The following is a 17568-nucleotide window of genomic DNA, read 5'->3' as shown; positions in this document are numbered from 1 at the left end:
GTGAGGGTACTTATAGATTAAGTTGGCATGTGCTTGCCAACTAAGTGTATTCTGGAGATTCACTACTCATTACTGTTGATTATAAGATTAACTTTCATAAATACACCCTCTTCTCTAATACTACTTGAGTTAGTACTTTTTTGGCAAAAAAAAATTTCTCATATTTTATCCTCTTTGTAGTTTAATCGTTAAACATCAATTTTTACAATTTCATGGTAATGACGTCTCGACTAACTTGGGATAAGAGAAGGAATTAAATTATATGCCGTGTCCATTGCATTTTTTGCAAAATGAGGATCTGCCGAGCTTGGAAATTTCATAAGAAAATGATTTTTTTATGTGATAGTAAATTATAGTAATACGGTTTAAAGAGCATACTAATTTTATGCTTCCTCTGCCCCACCATAAACTCTTGTGGTATTTCTTTTTAAATTTGGGGCATTCCCACCTAAAATAAGTTATTTTATTTTTTGGCAAGATATAACACAATTATTTTCTATACTACTACTTTATTATATTTTCACTCTTCTACTTTATTTTCTTTCCTCTTAATTTTATTTTTTCTTTTCTTCAATCGCTCTATCTTCTACAATATTTCGCAAATAAGTAGAATATATAGATCTAAATCTACACTTTACAATACAACCCAAAAATCTGTCATTTTCTTTATCCACGTCGACTATTGAAATGTACATATTTTTAAAATAATTGATTTTATAAATCTTACTTTTAATTTCACTAAGTTAACATAATTAGGCAAAGAAATCAGTATTTGATTAGTTGATTGTTTTTTTTCACTCCCAAATTTCAGGCTGCAACACAGTAATTGTGAATAATTATAGATTTATCTTTTTTAATTAAAGAAATAGAGAGAGGGAGAAATCTATATTGCAAAACAATGGAGAAAATAAATGAAGAAATGAACAGAGTTTAATAAATATCAGTCAGGAAAACGTAGAAATAAAGGAAATAAAGTGTGGAGTAATTATGAAAAAGAACATAAGAGCATTATATATCTCAAATTCATGATTCATTTCATAATTATCTTAAAAATGCTAAATAAGATATTTGATATACTACTATGTATGCTATCACTGAGTTTTCAGCTCCACTAGCAGTCTCACCTTCCTATATTAGCTTCTAAAATGAAAAATTTTGGCAACATTCTTATATTTCTTGTAAACTTACAAAGTGGACTTGAGCTGAAAGATACAATGAGTGATATAATTGGAGTTTTGTAGAGAGCTTTGGGGGAGGTCTGGTGTTCAATATAAAGAGGAATTAATGTGTTTTAATCAAAGAAAGGGGCCTAAATAATTTACTCATCAGATACAATTAGTGCTAATTCCACATATATAGCATACAATAATTAGTTAAAAGCGAAAATCTATAAAATAGCCACTAGTATTGTCAAAATAAAACTATTTCAAATAGGAAAACAATAATAGCATTGGACCAAATTTGATGCTCCATCTGAGAAGTTCTTATTTTCCAGGCTGGACCAAACTTGATATCTCTAATGATGGTAGATGATGAATTTTTTCTCATATAGATATTTTACTATAAATTAGATGAGGATGCCTTTTAATTACGGAGTATCTTATATAGATTTGAATAATTAATTCTGGCTAGCTGTTTTATGCACCACGTACGACATGTTTGCTTGAGTGTATTCCCTAAAATGGGCTAATAATCCAATCACATGATTTTATGGGATTAGGTCAATAATTGAAGAACTAATCTTTCACATTTATCCTTTTTGCTTCTATTTTTCATAACATTTAAAATACGAACTTTGAAGATGATATTGCTTTGGTTTGTGGCAAGCAAGCCTTAGTCTCAATTATTAAAGCAATTTCATACAATTATTTCTCTCTCTCTTTAATAGTAGTACTATATTTTCTTAGCTAGAAACCCCGAAATGATTATTTCATTCCATTTCAGATGTTATATGAACTAATACAAATATGAGTACTTAATCGTCCGACTAAAAATGTCCACATTCTTGAGTGATATGAAGTTTTAGGAGGAGTTGTAAAAGGTGGGGTAAGTAGAAAAAAAAAGTAGTTAAATATTTTAATGGGGATAGAAAAATTTATATTCAAATGTAGAAAGTAAACATCTTGAGTGAGACGAACTAAAAATAATGTGAACATCTTGAATGAATCGAAGAGAGTATAATTTATGTCTTTAAAAAAAATTAAACTGCTGCACATGAATAGAGTTATCTCGAAATCTCCAACGTACATCATATGTAGGCAGCAATTACAGATTTTCATGATATTAAAAAAAATACTGTGCGTGTGTGTGTGAGTAGTAGAGGTGTTTTGTAGTTCACATCCAAAACAAAAAATGGAGAATGAATCTCAACTTGTGGTCATTTTGTCTTTACTTTGCTTGTAAGTGTGTGAAACCAAGAATGTTGATCTGGGCAATGTGCGTAGCTCCATGTAGTAAAAAACAATGTTATTGTACTAGTTTAATTGTGAGAGCGTAAGCAAGATTTCACTCGTGTTTTTAGTCAGATTTTCTGAGGGGAGCATATGCGAAATGTTTGCTTAATTATAATAATGATATTTTCTCGTGTAGTATTACCCAATCATGCAATTACAAAGTCATGTGACGGTACACCCAATCAGAAAGTCATGTTACGGTATAAATGTTTGGAATCTATAAGCCCGGGAATCAGTCGTACAAGTGGCGAAAAATTTTAGTTTAATAAAATTAAATAATATAAAATTGATCTATACGTTTTAAACAGATGATGATTGTGTATTCATTTTTTTAACTGATTCCTAATGAATGAAAAATAATGTATTAAAGTTAGTCATAAAAATGAAGTTATGAAATTCCCATTTTGTATTAATTAAAAATAATGAACCGATTCCAATTTTGTAGTATTAATTAATCTCATGGAAACAAAATTTTTATTGTACTCCATCCGTCCGCTATTAAATATCTTTTTTTTTTGGTCCGTCCGTCAATAAATGTCTCATTTCACTTTACATTCCGCTAACTCATTTCATTCCGCTAACTCATTTGACTCACATTTTATTATGAAACTAATATATAAAAGTAGGTCACACATTCCACTAACTTTTTTACTCACTTTACCACATAAAGTCAAACAATTTCTTAAAACTCGCGAGGATCAAATATGAGACATTTAATCATGGATGAGAGAGTAAACCCAAATGCGCCGACTACCTCGTCGAGGTTGTGGCCCCGACCCGAGGGCCTTGGGTCTTGGGTCTGGTCATTGCCATTGGGCTTTGGGTCTGAGTTTATATGAGCCCTATTAATATTTTGGACAACAAAAGCCCAAATTTAATTAATCCAAAATATATTTATTGCTTTTATAATTTCAATTATCAGATTCCCTAATTATTTTTTCAGTTTTTGGTATTGTTTTATACGTGTGATATTATTTCCTCAATTAACATTATTGTTGTATTATCATATTTTCATTTTAATTATTTATTATTCCCTCCGTCCCAGATAATTTGGGACACTTTGATCCGGCACGGGTTTTAAGAAATCTAATAGAAATTGAGTTGGAAAGTTAATGGGATGTGGGTCCTACTTTTAAAATATTAGTTTTATAATAAAATGCGAGTAGGAATAAGTTAGTGGAATATGGGGTCCACTACAAAAAATAGTAAAAGTGAAATGAGACAAATATGTGGGACGGTCCGAAATGGAATACTGGGTCGAATTATCTGGGACGGAGGAAATATCATTTTTATAAAACAAGTGCAAAAATGACCGGGACTCTTATTCGTGGACGGAGGGAGTATATAATAACAAAGCACTTCGCAGTCTCGTGCTTTTGTGCTTACTTTAATCCTTGCCATAATCCTATACTCTTTAATACCATTTCTCTGATTTCATATAATACTAGTATCGCTATCTATGCACATATTAATATATTTTTAAAATATTAATTTTAAATTTTAAATTAATTAAACAAAATTAGAATTAATATTAAAAATGAACCATACGAGTAACAATTTTAGTTATATCAGAATAAAAAATCTATACAAATCAACATTGAAGCATAAAAAATTTGAAATAAATCAAATAATATAATGATTAAACATTAAATCATGGAGTAGGAAGACAAAATTTCAACATAAATTTTTTAACGTGGATCAACTATAAAGTAACATAGATGTACTAAAAATCTAATCATTAATATTGAAAAAAAATTATAACTAGTAAAAACAAAAAAGAAAAAAATGGTGGTAACATCTATCTAAAAAAAGAAAACATAGTAATGAATAAAAATGGATGAAAAAAAATAAAAAATATAATTAAGAAAATGTTAAGAAAAGAAAAAATAATTAGTAAAATGAAAAGGAACGAAAACATAATTAAAAAGAACAAAATTAGCCAACCAAAGAAATTGGGGAAGCCTCGAGTTCACTAAGCATGGTATGGAATGGTTCCATGGCGTCAAGCTTTCCTCCTACGGTAAGAGCAAAAATGGTATGCTTGAGTTCTATAAGATAAATAAGTATGTGTTGATATCCAGTGTTTAAATGACATATTTATAGGCTAAAATATTATGCACGTAACTCTTGATGTAACTGCAAAATTTAGAGGCTGAAAGAAGACGAACCTTGATGTAATACTTGAATGTTCCGCTTGATCCATGTAAGATTTTGGATGTGCCATCAAGTGGGTTCTCTATACCAGGATATTTGGGTCCAAAGGACAAGTCGTGAATTATATGACTCACATTGGCATGAGAAGAACCTTAAAAAATCTGTAGGAAAGAGATAGATGCCATGCAAATTTATTATATTGCAGATAGTTCGAAAATGAAGTTTCACAGTTATCAAACTGAGAAAGACAAAAACTTGAGGAGAAGGACAATGGCTCCGAAAACATTACCAGTCCAAGGAAAAGAAAGTCCTATATAAAATTAGAAGCTAAGTGTTGTGATTGGTGAACGCCATAACTGCTTAGCATAAATTATAAAAATACTTTAAAATATCTTCATTTACAACTGTCCCACTAATTTATAACTGCCCACTCACTAATTTTAGTTTATAGTTTTTTTTAAAATATGACAAATGATCTCAATAACTTAATTTTTTCAATACTTACCCAAAACTCCCCTTTTATATAATGTATAGATTGTTCCCTCTATTCTATAGAAAATAGATTATTTAGGATTGACATAAGTTTTAATACATAAATAGTATAATAAGAAAGAGAGAAAAAAAAATTGTTGAAATTATGTAGTGAATGGTAAAGCTCAAAATGATAAAATTAAAGAATAGGAGAAAAATATTGTCTTAAATGAATATAGATTATTTCTATGCTATGGATAAAAAAGGAAATATGACCTATTTTTATTTTATGGGACGAAATGAGTATTATATTATATACTAGTACAACAATTCGCTTAATTTACTAGTATCAGAATATCAATATGTCCAGTTATTATACACAGGAGAAAAAATTCAGTGGACCATCCACACTATATAGACATAATAAGGGGGTATATCCCACCAATTATTTTTTGACATATAAAAATTTTTATATGAAGAACCCAACATCCAACTAGACATACAATAATTTAGGAAACATTCAATCTACCACTATTTTTAGAAAATTTCATAATCTAAATATGGACAATTACCAATATATTTTCACCTCCTATATATATTGCATATTAATACACATGCGTATAATATAAATATCTCATATATACAGTCAATAAAAAAAATCTTATAACACTTGTTAGTATTATTTTATGGATATGATTTCCTTTTTCTTTTTTATGTATAAATATATATGTAATTGAAAATTTTACATAGTATTGACCATAATTTAATTTTTTAATATTGTTTTAGTGTATATAAACGATTATATATCTACTCATGCAATAGCTTAGTTCGCAAATAAATATTAAATTATAGTCATACTATCCGTCCACGATTAATTTAACCCTTTTGACTTGGTGCGGGTTTAAAGAAATATATATCTAAATATCTACATATTCTTTATGATTCACAATCTCGTTTCTTAAATGAGAATATCTCCAATTTTACTTTATCAATCATAATCTTGTAATAATCACCAATATAAAATTATTATGAGTGTGTCAGATAAATTGGTTTTATAAATGCAGGGGTTTCATTAAATTCCGTGAATTAAAGAATTAAATTATTCTATGCTAGTGAGTAATTATTCATAGCATTTTTTTTAACAATTGATTTGCATTTACAACATATAGTATTCACTATCAATTTGACCGGTCTTCACTATTTCCATTTTGATTTTGATTTGGATTTGGATTTCCACTATTTCCAACCACTGTTCGTTACCATCCTTCCATTTGTTTGGCGCGCAAGCAGATTTAGGAGCCTATTCCGGAAATGAAGAAAATGTATTTCCTCAATTCTTTGGTTTCAAAATAATTGTCAAAAATAGAAGCTTTATTTAGTAAAAATGAAAGAATGAAACACAAATTTTGCAATCCAAAAAAGAGTAATTCCCTCAGACAAAAGAACAATAGGCTGTCCGTTTGTGATTTGTTCCAATTGTGTCCATTAATGAAACAGCTCCCATTCCTAAAAATTATTTGACACCGATTTTGAGGAATGAGATTTACTACGAGACAGGCCAATCATTTTCCAACAAAATCAATATTGTAAAGAAAAGAAAGAAAGTTAAAGGAAAATTTTGGCATTGTGTTGGTGATTCAATCTGCTGCAAAAAATGGGTGTTGTCAATTTATTGGAGCTGGGATTCTTGAAAGAAAGAAAATATGATTTGGGGTGAGAAATGGAGATTGAAGAAAATCAGAAAAGAATTGGATTGTTTGAAGGAGAATGAGCAACGGAGTGAGTGGCATTGTCAAAGTGTGGGAAGCAAAATTGAAGAAATCTCGAGTCACAGCTAGGAGGAGGACCAACAGCATATTTTCAGCAATGTCAGTTGCCCACGTGGACGATGATGACGACATGCATGACGACAACGGCCTGCCCCACGTCGACAAGAGCTTCCCCAACCATGACACCTACTCTGGGCAATGGTCGGACAACTGGCCCCACGGCCACGGCACCTGCTCATGGGCTGATGGCTGCATCTACGAGGGGGACTGGCACTGCGGCTGGATGATGGGCCGTGGCAAGTTCACTTGGCCCTCGGGGGCCTCGTACGAGGGAGGGTTCAAGAATAGTTACATGGAGGGGAGTGGTGTTTTTGTAGGGTCCTCCAATGAGCGGTATAGTGGGACTTGGCAGTCTGGCCTTAGGCATGGTAGGGGGATATGTGACTATGCCAACGGTGATAAATACGAGGGCCATTGGCGCCGCGGCCTTCCTGATGGGAAGGGGAAGTATAGCTGGATCAATGGGAACCAGTATGTGGGGCATTGGAGGAGGGGGAGGATGAATGGGAATGGGACTATGGTGTGGGCCAATGGGAATCGATATGATGGGGGTTGGGAGGTTGGGCTGCCCCGGGGAAACGGGACCTTCCGTTGGGTGGATGGGAGTTGCTATGTGGGGGTGTGGAGTAAAGATCAGAGTGAGCAGAGCGGGACTTACTATCCATCAAGTTCTCATTCGGGTAGCTTCGACTGGGATCCCCAAGAGGTGTATTTGGAGAATTTGAGTGACTGTAGGATCCATCCGGGTGAGGAGATCAGTGACCACCCTTCTCTGAAGATTTTGAACTGGCCTTGTGATGGGGAGGATATGCTCAAGAATTTGAGGGCGAGCTCCATGGATGGAGGGGGGTTGAGCAATGCAGGCTCGGAGTATAGTTTTGATGGGAGTAGTGCTTGCTGTGAGTCGGTTAGGGATTTGGGAGAGGGCTCCCCTGCGTTGGGGCGGGCTGAGGATTTAGATATGCTGCCTAAGGGGTCCGGGAGACCACATATCGTTATCAAGCCAACCAAGAAGCAGGGGAATACTATATCGAAAGGGCATAAGAATTATGACCTCATGCTTAATTTGCAGCTAGGAATAAGGTAATTTTTAGGATGCATTTATGTGATCTGATAATATGCCTTTTATGTTCAACATGTTTGGTAGGAGAAACATTAGAAAGTGGGTATTTCAAGGATTTGGCAATGGTGTGGATGTGGAAAGAAGGAAAGTGATCTTCTAATTGTATAGAACCTAACGTATTTTTGATCGTGGTAACCATAAGTTTAGATTTCTTGATTCGTGTTTCTTACCAAATCATGATACAAAATATTTGAATTTAGTTTGTCTTGCTGCACATTGTTTCTGTAGGCTCATGTGTAGCAATTTACAGGCACGCTGTGGGAAGACCGGCTCCATCGACAACCCTTGATCTAAAATCATCGGCTTTTGATCCAAGGGAGAAAGTATGGACACGATTCCCTCCTTCGGGATCCAAGCACACCCCACCTCACCAATCGTGCGATTTCAGATGGAAAGACTATTGCCCGCTTGTTTTCAGGTGAGGTACTGTCTCATTGGATAGCAAGACTATAATAAATATTAAAAATCTTCAGCTTTGTTTAATTATTATGTTATGTTGTTCTCAAAATATTAAGCTTGAGTAATTACATTATCCGAAATTCAGTGACTAGATATAGCTTGTCATTTCCATTTAGGGCTCTTCGGCAATTGTTTAAGGTAGATGCTGCTGATTACATGATATCCTTGTGTGGAAATGATGCCCTCCGAGAGCTTTCGTCACCGGGAAAAAGTGGAAGCTTCTTCTACTTGACTAATGACGACAGATACATGATCAAGACCATGAAGAAGTCAGAGGCAAAAGTGAGTTCAAAATATACACTATATTTCATTCCCAATGCTCATCTTATCAACAAGTTACTCTTTTTTATGTCAATTTGAAATACAATGCCATGGGAAATGTGTTAAAAAGATTTCAATCTTTGGAGACATTAGATATATCACAAGAAATTATTCTTTAGCAGGTGCTTATCAGGATGCTTTCCGCTTACTATAAGCACGTACGGGCCTTTGAGAACACCCTCGTCACCAAATTCTACGGTCTTCATTGTGTTAAGTTGACCGGTGCTGCACAAAAGAAGGTACCAACAACAACGCACACTCCATTTATCATATTGAAATCACCATTCCTCCCATAATGTGACTGGTCCAACCAGGTGCGGTTTGTGATCATGGGGAATCTGTTTCGCACGGAATATGCCATCCACAGACGCTTCGACTTGAAAGGCTCCTCCCACGGCCGCCTGACTGACAAGCCTGAATCAGAGATTGAACCAACCACGACTCTCAAGGACCTAGACTTGAACTTCATATTTCGTTTGCAAAACTCTTGGTTCCGAGATTTATGCAGGTATACTATAATCTAATATAGTAATCAATAAAAACTATGGTCACATTAAGGAATCTAGTTTGATTAATGAATTCTTGCGCAGACAAGTAGACAAAGATTGTGACTTACTTGAACAAGAAAGAATCATGGATTACAGTCTTCTTGTTGGTGTTCACTTTCGGGACATGTCTAATGCCGGGGAGCCCCTAAACACGGGTGCCCGAACTCCTCTTGGCAACGGATCACTAGACCTCAGCCAGTAAGCCTGCTCATATAAATCAATCTATCAATAAATCTTCTTGTGCAGGAGCAGTTTTTTTACTTAATAGAAAATGACAAGTGGTTGTGGCAGGTTGGCATCGATCAAACTAGGTGACCATATGCCTGCACGAGCCGAGCTGACAATACGGAAAAACGGCGAGGAAGCTCAGCTAGTGGGGGAGCCAACAGGGGAGTACTACGACGTGGTCCTCGTGTTTGGCATCATCGACATCTTGCAAGACTACGATATCAGCAAGAAGCTCGAGCATGCCTACAAGTCGTTCCAGTACGACCCGACCTCAATCTCAGCCGTGGACCCCAAGCAGTATTCCAAGCGCTTCAGAGACTTCATATTCAGAGTCTTTGCCGAAGACGGTTGATGATGGATAGATCTTGTTGTATTTGTAGCTACAATTTTATACCAATTTGTTTTGGTCCAAGTCCATCACAAAAGCAGCTTTGTACACAACAACGGCGATGAGATATTATTCTTTGCGCTTCACCTTGTACTCTTAGCATTCGGACTAGTTTTTACTTTTCACATATATGATAAATGCTTACAATTATTACATTTTTGAGATAATTTATAGTTTACTTTAGTGGTGCCGCGAGCTCCAGTTCCAAACCACTCGTTTCGCTCTTTCCCACAAGGTGAAATCGACGATTTTGGTTTGTGTCCAAAATCAACAGTTCTCCTAATTTTGGAAGTTCCACGAGCTTCCAAGTGTTATTCGTGAGAAGAGAGTCAAACTCATCATCCATGAAAAATTCACCTTCACTTACCAACGCCTTCTCATTCTTCAGTGTATCACTTTAACTTAAGACTGTCAGTGAGTAACAATTGAAAACTTAAAGGTGAGTAACTATCAGGTGCATGCCACTCTGTAGTCGGTCTAGGTAGCAAAATGTTCGGTGATGGAGTTCTTGATTCTTCATCAAGCACCTCTTCAGCGTTCCGACTATTTATTCTCCCACTCGAGTTTAGGACTTAGGGCTCGAAACAGCTAGAGCTTGATTCCTCCAATCTGTCGTACAACATCTGTTCATTTAAAACTACATCTTTACTGCAAAGAACATTCCAGTTATCCTCATCCCTAAGTCTATAATCGAACCAATCGCCTCCATAACCAATGGACGTACACTTTACTCATTTCATTTGGCATCCAACTTCTTTCAATAGAACTAATATGAGCATAAGAAATCTAACCAATTGTGTGTAGGAAAGATATATATATATATATGCCATTTTCCCGTCCAAACCTCCTCAGTTGTTTGAAACTCCAATGGAATTGGTGGACCATTATTGATTAGGAATGCAACCCAAAATATACCTGGAAACCCACTTTTCAATCCCATGCATCTAGCTCGGAAACATTGATGAATTCATGATATTTAACACAGTTAATGTATTGAAAAAAAGCGCAGTATAATTTATTGAACTGAACATATATTGCACTACAGTTAGTTCTCAAAATAAGCAGCTCTCATTTGAACCATTTCCAATGTATGTTGCATATACATATTAACTGATCAGCTATACAATTACAAGGATATATGATAGATATACATTAACTTAGTACAACATTTACTACATAAGATTGGACCTGAATATTACCATGGTTCAGAGTTGTTAAAAAGGATATTTCTAGGCTCTGGCTTTCTAGACCAACCAACCTCCATCAAGATCAGGTTTAGCCGTACGACAAGTTTCTCCACAGCGTCTTCCTCAATTTCGATGTCCGAACCAGATTGCTGCTGGAAAACGAAATGCAACGTCAAGCCACTCTCCTGAAAACAACTATGTACAAGTTTTTGGAATCGATAAGCTATACCTTTGTGTCCTGGTAATGCTTAAGGAACTGCAGTGCTTCCTCGTAATATTCACAATGGTAGAGGAGAACAGCGTAGTCTCTTAGATCCTTAGGGTCATGCTTAAGTAAAATAAGGCGTTCACACGCTGTACAGGCATAATTTGTTAAGATTATGATAAATCCGATGCACGATCTTGGAAAATATGGATTCTAATTGAGTAGTGCATTTATTTAAGCAGCCCCCTTATAGAAAACTACTTCACGAACACGGAACATAGAGTATCTAGAAGCTAGAATCTTCAAATGGCCCATCTCGGGTTATATTATGTTGTTCTTATGGTACAACAGCTAACAAATTGATTACATCCCATCATTGATGTTAAATATCCAACAGTTCCCATTGCATATAGTTAAAATTCAGTATTCCTCACAAATATCTTAAAAGTTTAGATGAATTGGTCATTCTAGTAACCTAGGCTGTAAACAATGAAGATTCACCAAAAAATATTATGGTATCATATCTAGGACTTATTTCAGAAATCCATCAATCTACTATAATACATTACCAAACTTATGCTAGAATCTAACATTCACCATGTCCAGTAGATGAAGGTCAAGTGGAAGTGACTGGAACAGGAATCCATATAGTAAGATACCTGATAATGCACGACGCATATCTCCAAAATGAACACTAGTCCAAACACCTCGTTGCAGCCGATGACGGGCAGCCTTGGAAGAGGCAAGCTGTGAGGCACTGTATTGAACAAAGAAGTAGTAGATTGTGCATGGAAAAGAAAACATTCTTCACTGTATAGATGGTGTCTAAGCTATGGTTCTACCTTTCTTTAGCATTACTGGAACCAGTGACACAGTGAGCTGCTTCTGCAGCCCTTAGAAATGGACTCCTAGCATGATTAAGTTGAAATGGCCAGAAAGCATTCTTTAAATCTTTCAGTATCTGCATGAAATGGGAACAACTTACATTTAATGAAATAGCTGCAGGCATGTTTGTTTACATTGTAATCCTGCCCAGCTGACTAGATTTAAAGACATACAAGACCAAACCTCATTTCTGGATCAAAATGCAGTATCAAGATTACAGGAACTTGATATTGAGAACTTTCAGAATTACAGAATTAGCTACAATTTAATCAAAAACAACAAGCGTGGAAACAGTTGAAGCATTAAAGAGTGATAGGATACAAACATATACGACCTGTGGGTGTGGGTGTGGGTGTGTGAGAAGAGACAGGAATTAAACCCCCGTCCCAGATGCACGCATGCATGCAATTAGTTTCTCATCAGAAAACATGAGGTTTCCGCCAAATATTTAAATTCCAAGCTAGCTAAAGTAAATTGATGAACTGTCATTTTTCCATAGCACATTCCACAAAAAACTGATGATAAATAAACTGGTTGCCAACTTTACAAAAGCTAGGTCAAAACATGTAAAAGGATAAACAGAATTCTTGAAGTTTTGCAGGTTATTTACCCAGGTAAACATTATTAGATATTAGAATTGAAGTTCAAAATCAGAGGCATGCTCCTTTAATAGTAGCCAAGGATAATAGACATCTGGCAGCCTAGATGAACTGGAAGCACAATTACACAATGTTGGACATCTACCAGCACATTACTGTCATATTTAGACATAGCTTGCACCAAAGCAATTGAGTTGAGATAAAAGATTGATAAAAACCGACCAGCAAAAGTGTCCACCACAAACTTGGTTTGACTAGAACAGTCTCTAATGTGATTTCAAATACCAAGATACAAAAGTGAAGCAAACACAACCATCCGAAAAAAGTCTAACCCAACAGTATGCAGGAAATATTCAGAAGATTGCCGAAAATCATCTTCCGGAAAGGAGTGTATGCTACAAACTACAAAGTTAACTAGACAATGAATAATAACATTATTACCTCCACTAATAAAGATTGTGATGTCATAATATGTGATTGATCGGATTCTTTGCTCTTTTGTTTTAGATATCCTCTTGGAGAACTATGTGAATCATGAGGAAAGAAGATTTCCACATCAAAATTCAGGACACCCCAGATGCGAAGCATCTTTAGAATCTCTGAATATATAAGGGAGAGCATTGAAACAGAGCCAGAACGATGTGTTAAGACCTGTACAAGAAATCAGTACAGGGATGATAAACCATATTAGAATCAAGAGCATAATAATCATGGATGTTGAAAGGCCACGCACTGAATTCAGATACAGAGCACGGTGCTCAACATGGTTTCTGGTACTTGTTCTTCGGAAACCCTGAAAAGAAACAAGGCCACGTTAAAGTTGACACTCTAAATAGTGACAAATATACAGATTCTATAACGCTGACATAAAAGAAGCTTTACAGAGACCAGTTATCCCAAGAGACATGCTCATTTTCTGTGAACAACAATTAGTTCCCAAGGCCGAAAGAATAAGCATTATGGTTCCATGAGTGTTCAGGTTTCTTAAGAATTCAGAGATGATGGAAAAGCTTATAGTTAGGGAACATGATCAGCTGATATTCTTCAAAATGCAACTTATGAAACTTGTGGAGGACACAAAATAGAATACACAATCAACTGTAATTGTGCCATGCATAAAGGAGAAGCCTAGCTTACTTTATTGAGGTATAGATATCTTTCTAAACAGTCAAGAAATTTTTCTGGTGTGGATCTAAATGAGGAGCTGTATTGAGAGCAATAGCCCATAGAAAGGTTATCCAATCTATCAATGAAATCATCAACTGGAAGCGGAACAGAAGAGTGAGAGATAAGGGCATCGTCTTCAGCTGCAATTTGAAGAGCTGCTCTAGCTAAATCAACTCCTCTATTTATAGTAATACTTGTTCCTCTCTCAAGGTCAGAGAATCTTTTTATCTGCGAGCAAAAACCAACCCTTGCAGCCTGTTCAACAGAGGCATAGTCAAATATCTATCCCATTACAATCACAAAAATAATTACTGAATCAAAGAAGAAAAAAGATACTCAGTACTAATTGGAATTCCAAAAGATACTTCTATTATCAACACATTATCCTTTGGTCTCTGTTAGCACGGTTAACTAACAAAAGAACTAAAGTTACGCCCTTGGTCTGCCAAACAATATGTCAATCTAGTGATATAACAACTACATCTATTATGTGCATAATGCAAATTCCCTTAACAAGTTGTGTGACCACCACCATTGACTCACATCATTTTATTTCCATCTCATTCCTCAACAAGAATCACAGCACATTCTGTATTCACTTTAAACATGTGCTACCATCAGCAGAGCTTATCATACAAAACTTGCTTACAGATTCCAGAATTTCGAGTGTGATCAAAACCAACAAGAAATCAATAATAGCATCCTAATTCTGTAGCAAGCACACCTAGTACAATCAATTCAAGTTTAAACTTAGAAGACCAGACTATAAATTCTGAATTCAGCTTAAAAACTAGCACTAAACCACAGCAAAGCTTCCCAAAAAAAATCATAGCTTTCAGTATTGATCACTACCTACATAGAATTATCCATCCAGACTACCGAATTTCACAACAGAATTGATCGAATAGTTGACTTCACAAACTATTCCATTCATCAATAAACCACACCACATGTATTTTTTTTACTTAAAGCAGATAAAAATCCATAACTGGATATAAGAAATGTATTAGAAAAAGAAAAAAACCCTGGCGTGGGCCGTATCGATGCCGGAAAAATCAAGCGCATCATGAAGCACAAATTTCAAATCATCTTCAGCAGAGAATCCACAATTAGAGATGCAATTCACGCTCCGTGTGGAAGGATGGAACTGAACTTTGGGCAGTGTCCATGAAAGATTCGATGACGAAGATAATGCTAAGCTGCTGGATAACATCCACGGAAACGCCATAACTGAGCTACTAAAACTTAATTAGATTTCCAATTGCTATTTCTGAAATGAAATATCGGAGACAGAATGAACCTAATTATCTAGCGATTATATGGTGGATTTTTAGTTTCAAAGCAAAAATTAAAAAAACGTGATAAATTTCTAGCACTACTAATTTTTAAATGAAAATTTGAAAAAATGAAACCTATATTATCCTTTCTAACTATAATCAACACATATTTTATATAAAACTTTCTAACTTAGAACATGGTCCCATAATTCATTTTATATTTTAATTTTACTAATGCTTTTATTTATATTTGTGTAGACCCTTACTAGTAGTATTCTTTATCCAATAAAAATAACCTACCAACCAATTTTTTTATAATATGCATCCATCCAATATTGCATAGTATTATGATTAATTTATTATCACTAACCCAAATGTTAATTTAGTGAAGTTTCAAATGCGTCATTATTTTAATTTGTTGTTCCAGTATGACATGTAACAAACTCTCTTGTTAGTACTTGCGTCATTTAGCAACATATTATACATACCTAACTTAATAATCTTCTACGGCACTTGTTCATACAAACCAAAGCTTCATATATATACTTTACAGCTCTCAATGTCTACTATTCACTCCGATCAAGAACATTGCAAATTTACAATGTATACAACTAATCAATGTGGGTGGCGTGATTATCAAAACCTCAAGTTCAAAACCCTTTATGCTTCATCTCTTAACTATAGCAGACATGCGTTTATCTCTTATACTTCGTCCCTTCATAAAAAATAATCTCATTGGTAAAGGTACAAGTTTTAATGTGAAATTCGTAAAGTATGAAAGAGAAATGAATAGAGTGAGTAAAGTTGAAGAGAGAAAGATAGAACGCGAATAAAGTATGAGAAAAATAGAAAAAGTGAATAATTAATTGGGAGTATCTCTCCAGTTTTAATATGAGACTAACTTTGATGGATAAACGAAAATGAAAAGATGGTACTCTATCAGTCCCAACTAGTTTAAGACATTTCTTTTGGGAAAGATTAATAAATTGTGTTAAATGGATTAAATGGATATAAAATAAAATATGGAGATATGAGTAGGAGAAATAAAAAGAGAATAGAGTATGAGAGATAATAAAATAAGAGTGATTAAATATTTCGTTTTTTGCCAAAAAAAAAATAAATTGACTCAATTTAATTGGAACATTCCAAAAAAATATGACTTTTAACATGGGGATTGAGGGAGTAGTATTTCTGGTGGACGGATGGAGTATATGCATGAATACTGCATGAGAATCATCAACACTACTTCAAGCAAAGGCTCTAATAGACTTAACAACCTCAACCCCTACACTTCTCCTCTTTGCTTTTATGTGAGAATTTGCATGGCCACCAATAATCCCAACAAAATCTCCACATGGGACTTCAAAACTGGTTAGATTCTTCAAAATAAAACACCACCACAACGAATCAACCAAAACACCAACTTGAAGCAATGCATGAACTTTGGAAACTGGTAGGAATATTGTTTTCGTAACATGCCAGCTGCATTTCCTTTGACACTACTGACTTTGATAACCTTCACTGTCTTTTTCTCTATCTCATAGTTAATATAGTGAATCTGCATATCAATATGTTTACTCCTTTCGTGAAACACTTGATGTTTTACTACATAACGCTATTGATTCACATTTAATGTTTACTTTGTCTTGTCTTATCCGAATGATAGAGCCATTACTGATTGCATACTTGACTTCCAACTGGTTGCTGAGCCATATAGATTGAAAATATAGCTCGATTGTGATCTTTTATTGTCTGAAGTCTCCGTCTTTGGATAGTCTTGTTAATTAATCTTGTTACGTTTTGGGTATTCCAATCGGTGTGATTCTTTTTTACCTATAGACACACATAGATCTTGCAAGTGCATTCCATACATCATATAATGTGTCGTCCTTTTGTTTCAAGGTGCGCTCCTTCAAGTAGTGATTGAACACTTGTCGTTGTCACTTGTATTTGTTGGATGTTAGGATACTCAGTTGATTAGTTTTGTTCAAGATTCTGGACAAGCCATGTGAACACATAGTGGTTTGCTTGTTTCCAGTGTGAGAAGACAGGTTCGTTTTTGGCAGGGGATGGAGTCTCTAGACTCTAGTGATGTGAGAGATCATCCACCTACCAACCACTAATTGCCATCTTCACGAGCACTTCCGACATAGGCTAGTTTTCTTCATTCAACTTGAAGTCGAGAACCAATGGTTTTTTTTGTTACTAACTTTTTTGCCTCTGGATTGGGTTGCGGTGTTTGTGTTACTGGTTTTGAATATGGTTGTGTTAGCG

General features: G+C 34.9%; 2 protein-coding genes across 3 annotated transcripts; one reads left to right on the top strand and one right to left on the bottom strand.

Moving 5' to 3' along the window:
* The first annotated feature begins 6944 nt into the window (after positions 1 to 6944).
* Positions 6945 to 10067, top strand: LOC125224289 (phosphatidylinositol 4-phosphate 5-kinase 6-like). Its single transcript, XM_048127667.1, has 8 exons — positions 6945 to 7849; positions 7892 to 7990; positions 8281 to 8448; positions 8606 to 8771; positions 8933 to 9049; positions 9125 to 9318; positions 9401 to 9556; positions 9650 to 10067. The coding sequence occupies exons 1-8, from the start codon at positions 6945 to 6947 to the stop codon at positions 9936 to 9938; spliced, it is 2094 nt and encodes a 697-aa protein (XP_047983624.1). The 3' UTR covers positions 9939 to 10067.
* A 952-nt stretch (positions 10068 to 11019) lies between these two features.
* Positions 11020 to 15334, bottom strand: LOC125217926. Of its 2 annotated transcripts, none has more exons than XM_048119502.1 (8): positions 15042 to 15334; positions 13988 to 14272; positions 13584 to 13643; positions 13292 to 13501; positions 12209 to 12327; positions 12026 to 12123; positions 11391 to 11515; positions 11020 to 11310 (listed from the first exon to the last, which is right to left on the bottom strand). In XM_048119502.1, the coding sequence occupies exons 1-8, from the start codon at positions 15243 to 15245 to the stop codon at positions 11170 to 11172; spliced, it is 1242 nt and encodes a 413-aa protein (XP_047975459.1). In that variant the 5' UTR covers positions 15246 to 15334; the 3' UTR covers positions 11020 to 11169. The 2 variants fall into 2 exon arrangements, with proteins under 2 accessions (XP_047975459.1, XP_047975458.1); XM_048119501.1 differs by having other exon boundaries at positions 11020 to 11313; positions 15042 to 15332.
* Positions 15335 to 17568: the final 2234 nt, after the last annotated feature.

Source organism: Salvia hispanica, chromosome 4, assembly GCF_023119035.1.
Source record: "Salvia hispanica cultivar TCC Black 2014 chromosome 4, UniMelb_Shisp_WGS_1.0, whole genome shotgun sequence".
Classification (NCBI taxonomy): domain Eukaryota; kingdom Viridiplantae; phylum Streptophyta; class Magnoliopsida; order Lamiales; family Lamiaceae; genus Salvia; species Salvia hispanica.
Note: the sequence above shows the minus strand (reverse complement) of the source record. Positions and strands in the feature narration are given on the sequence as shown.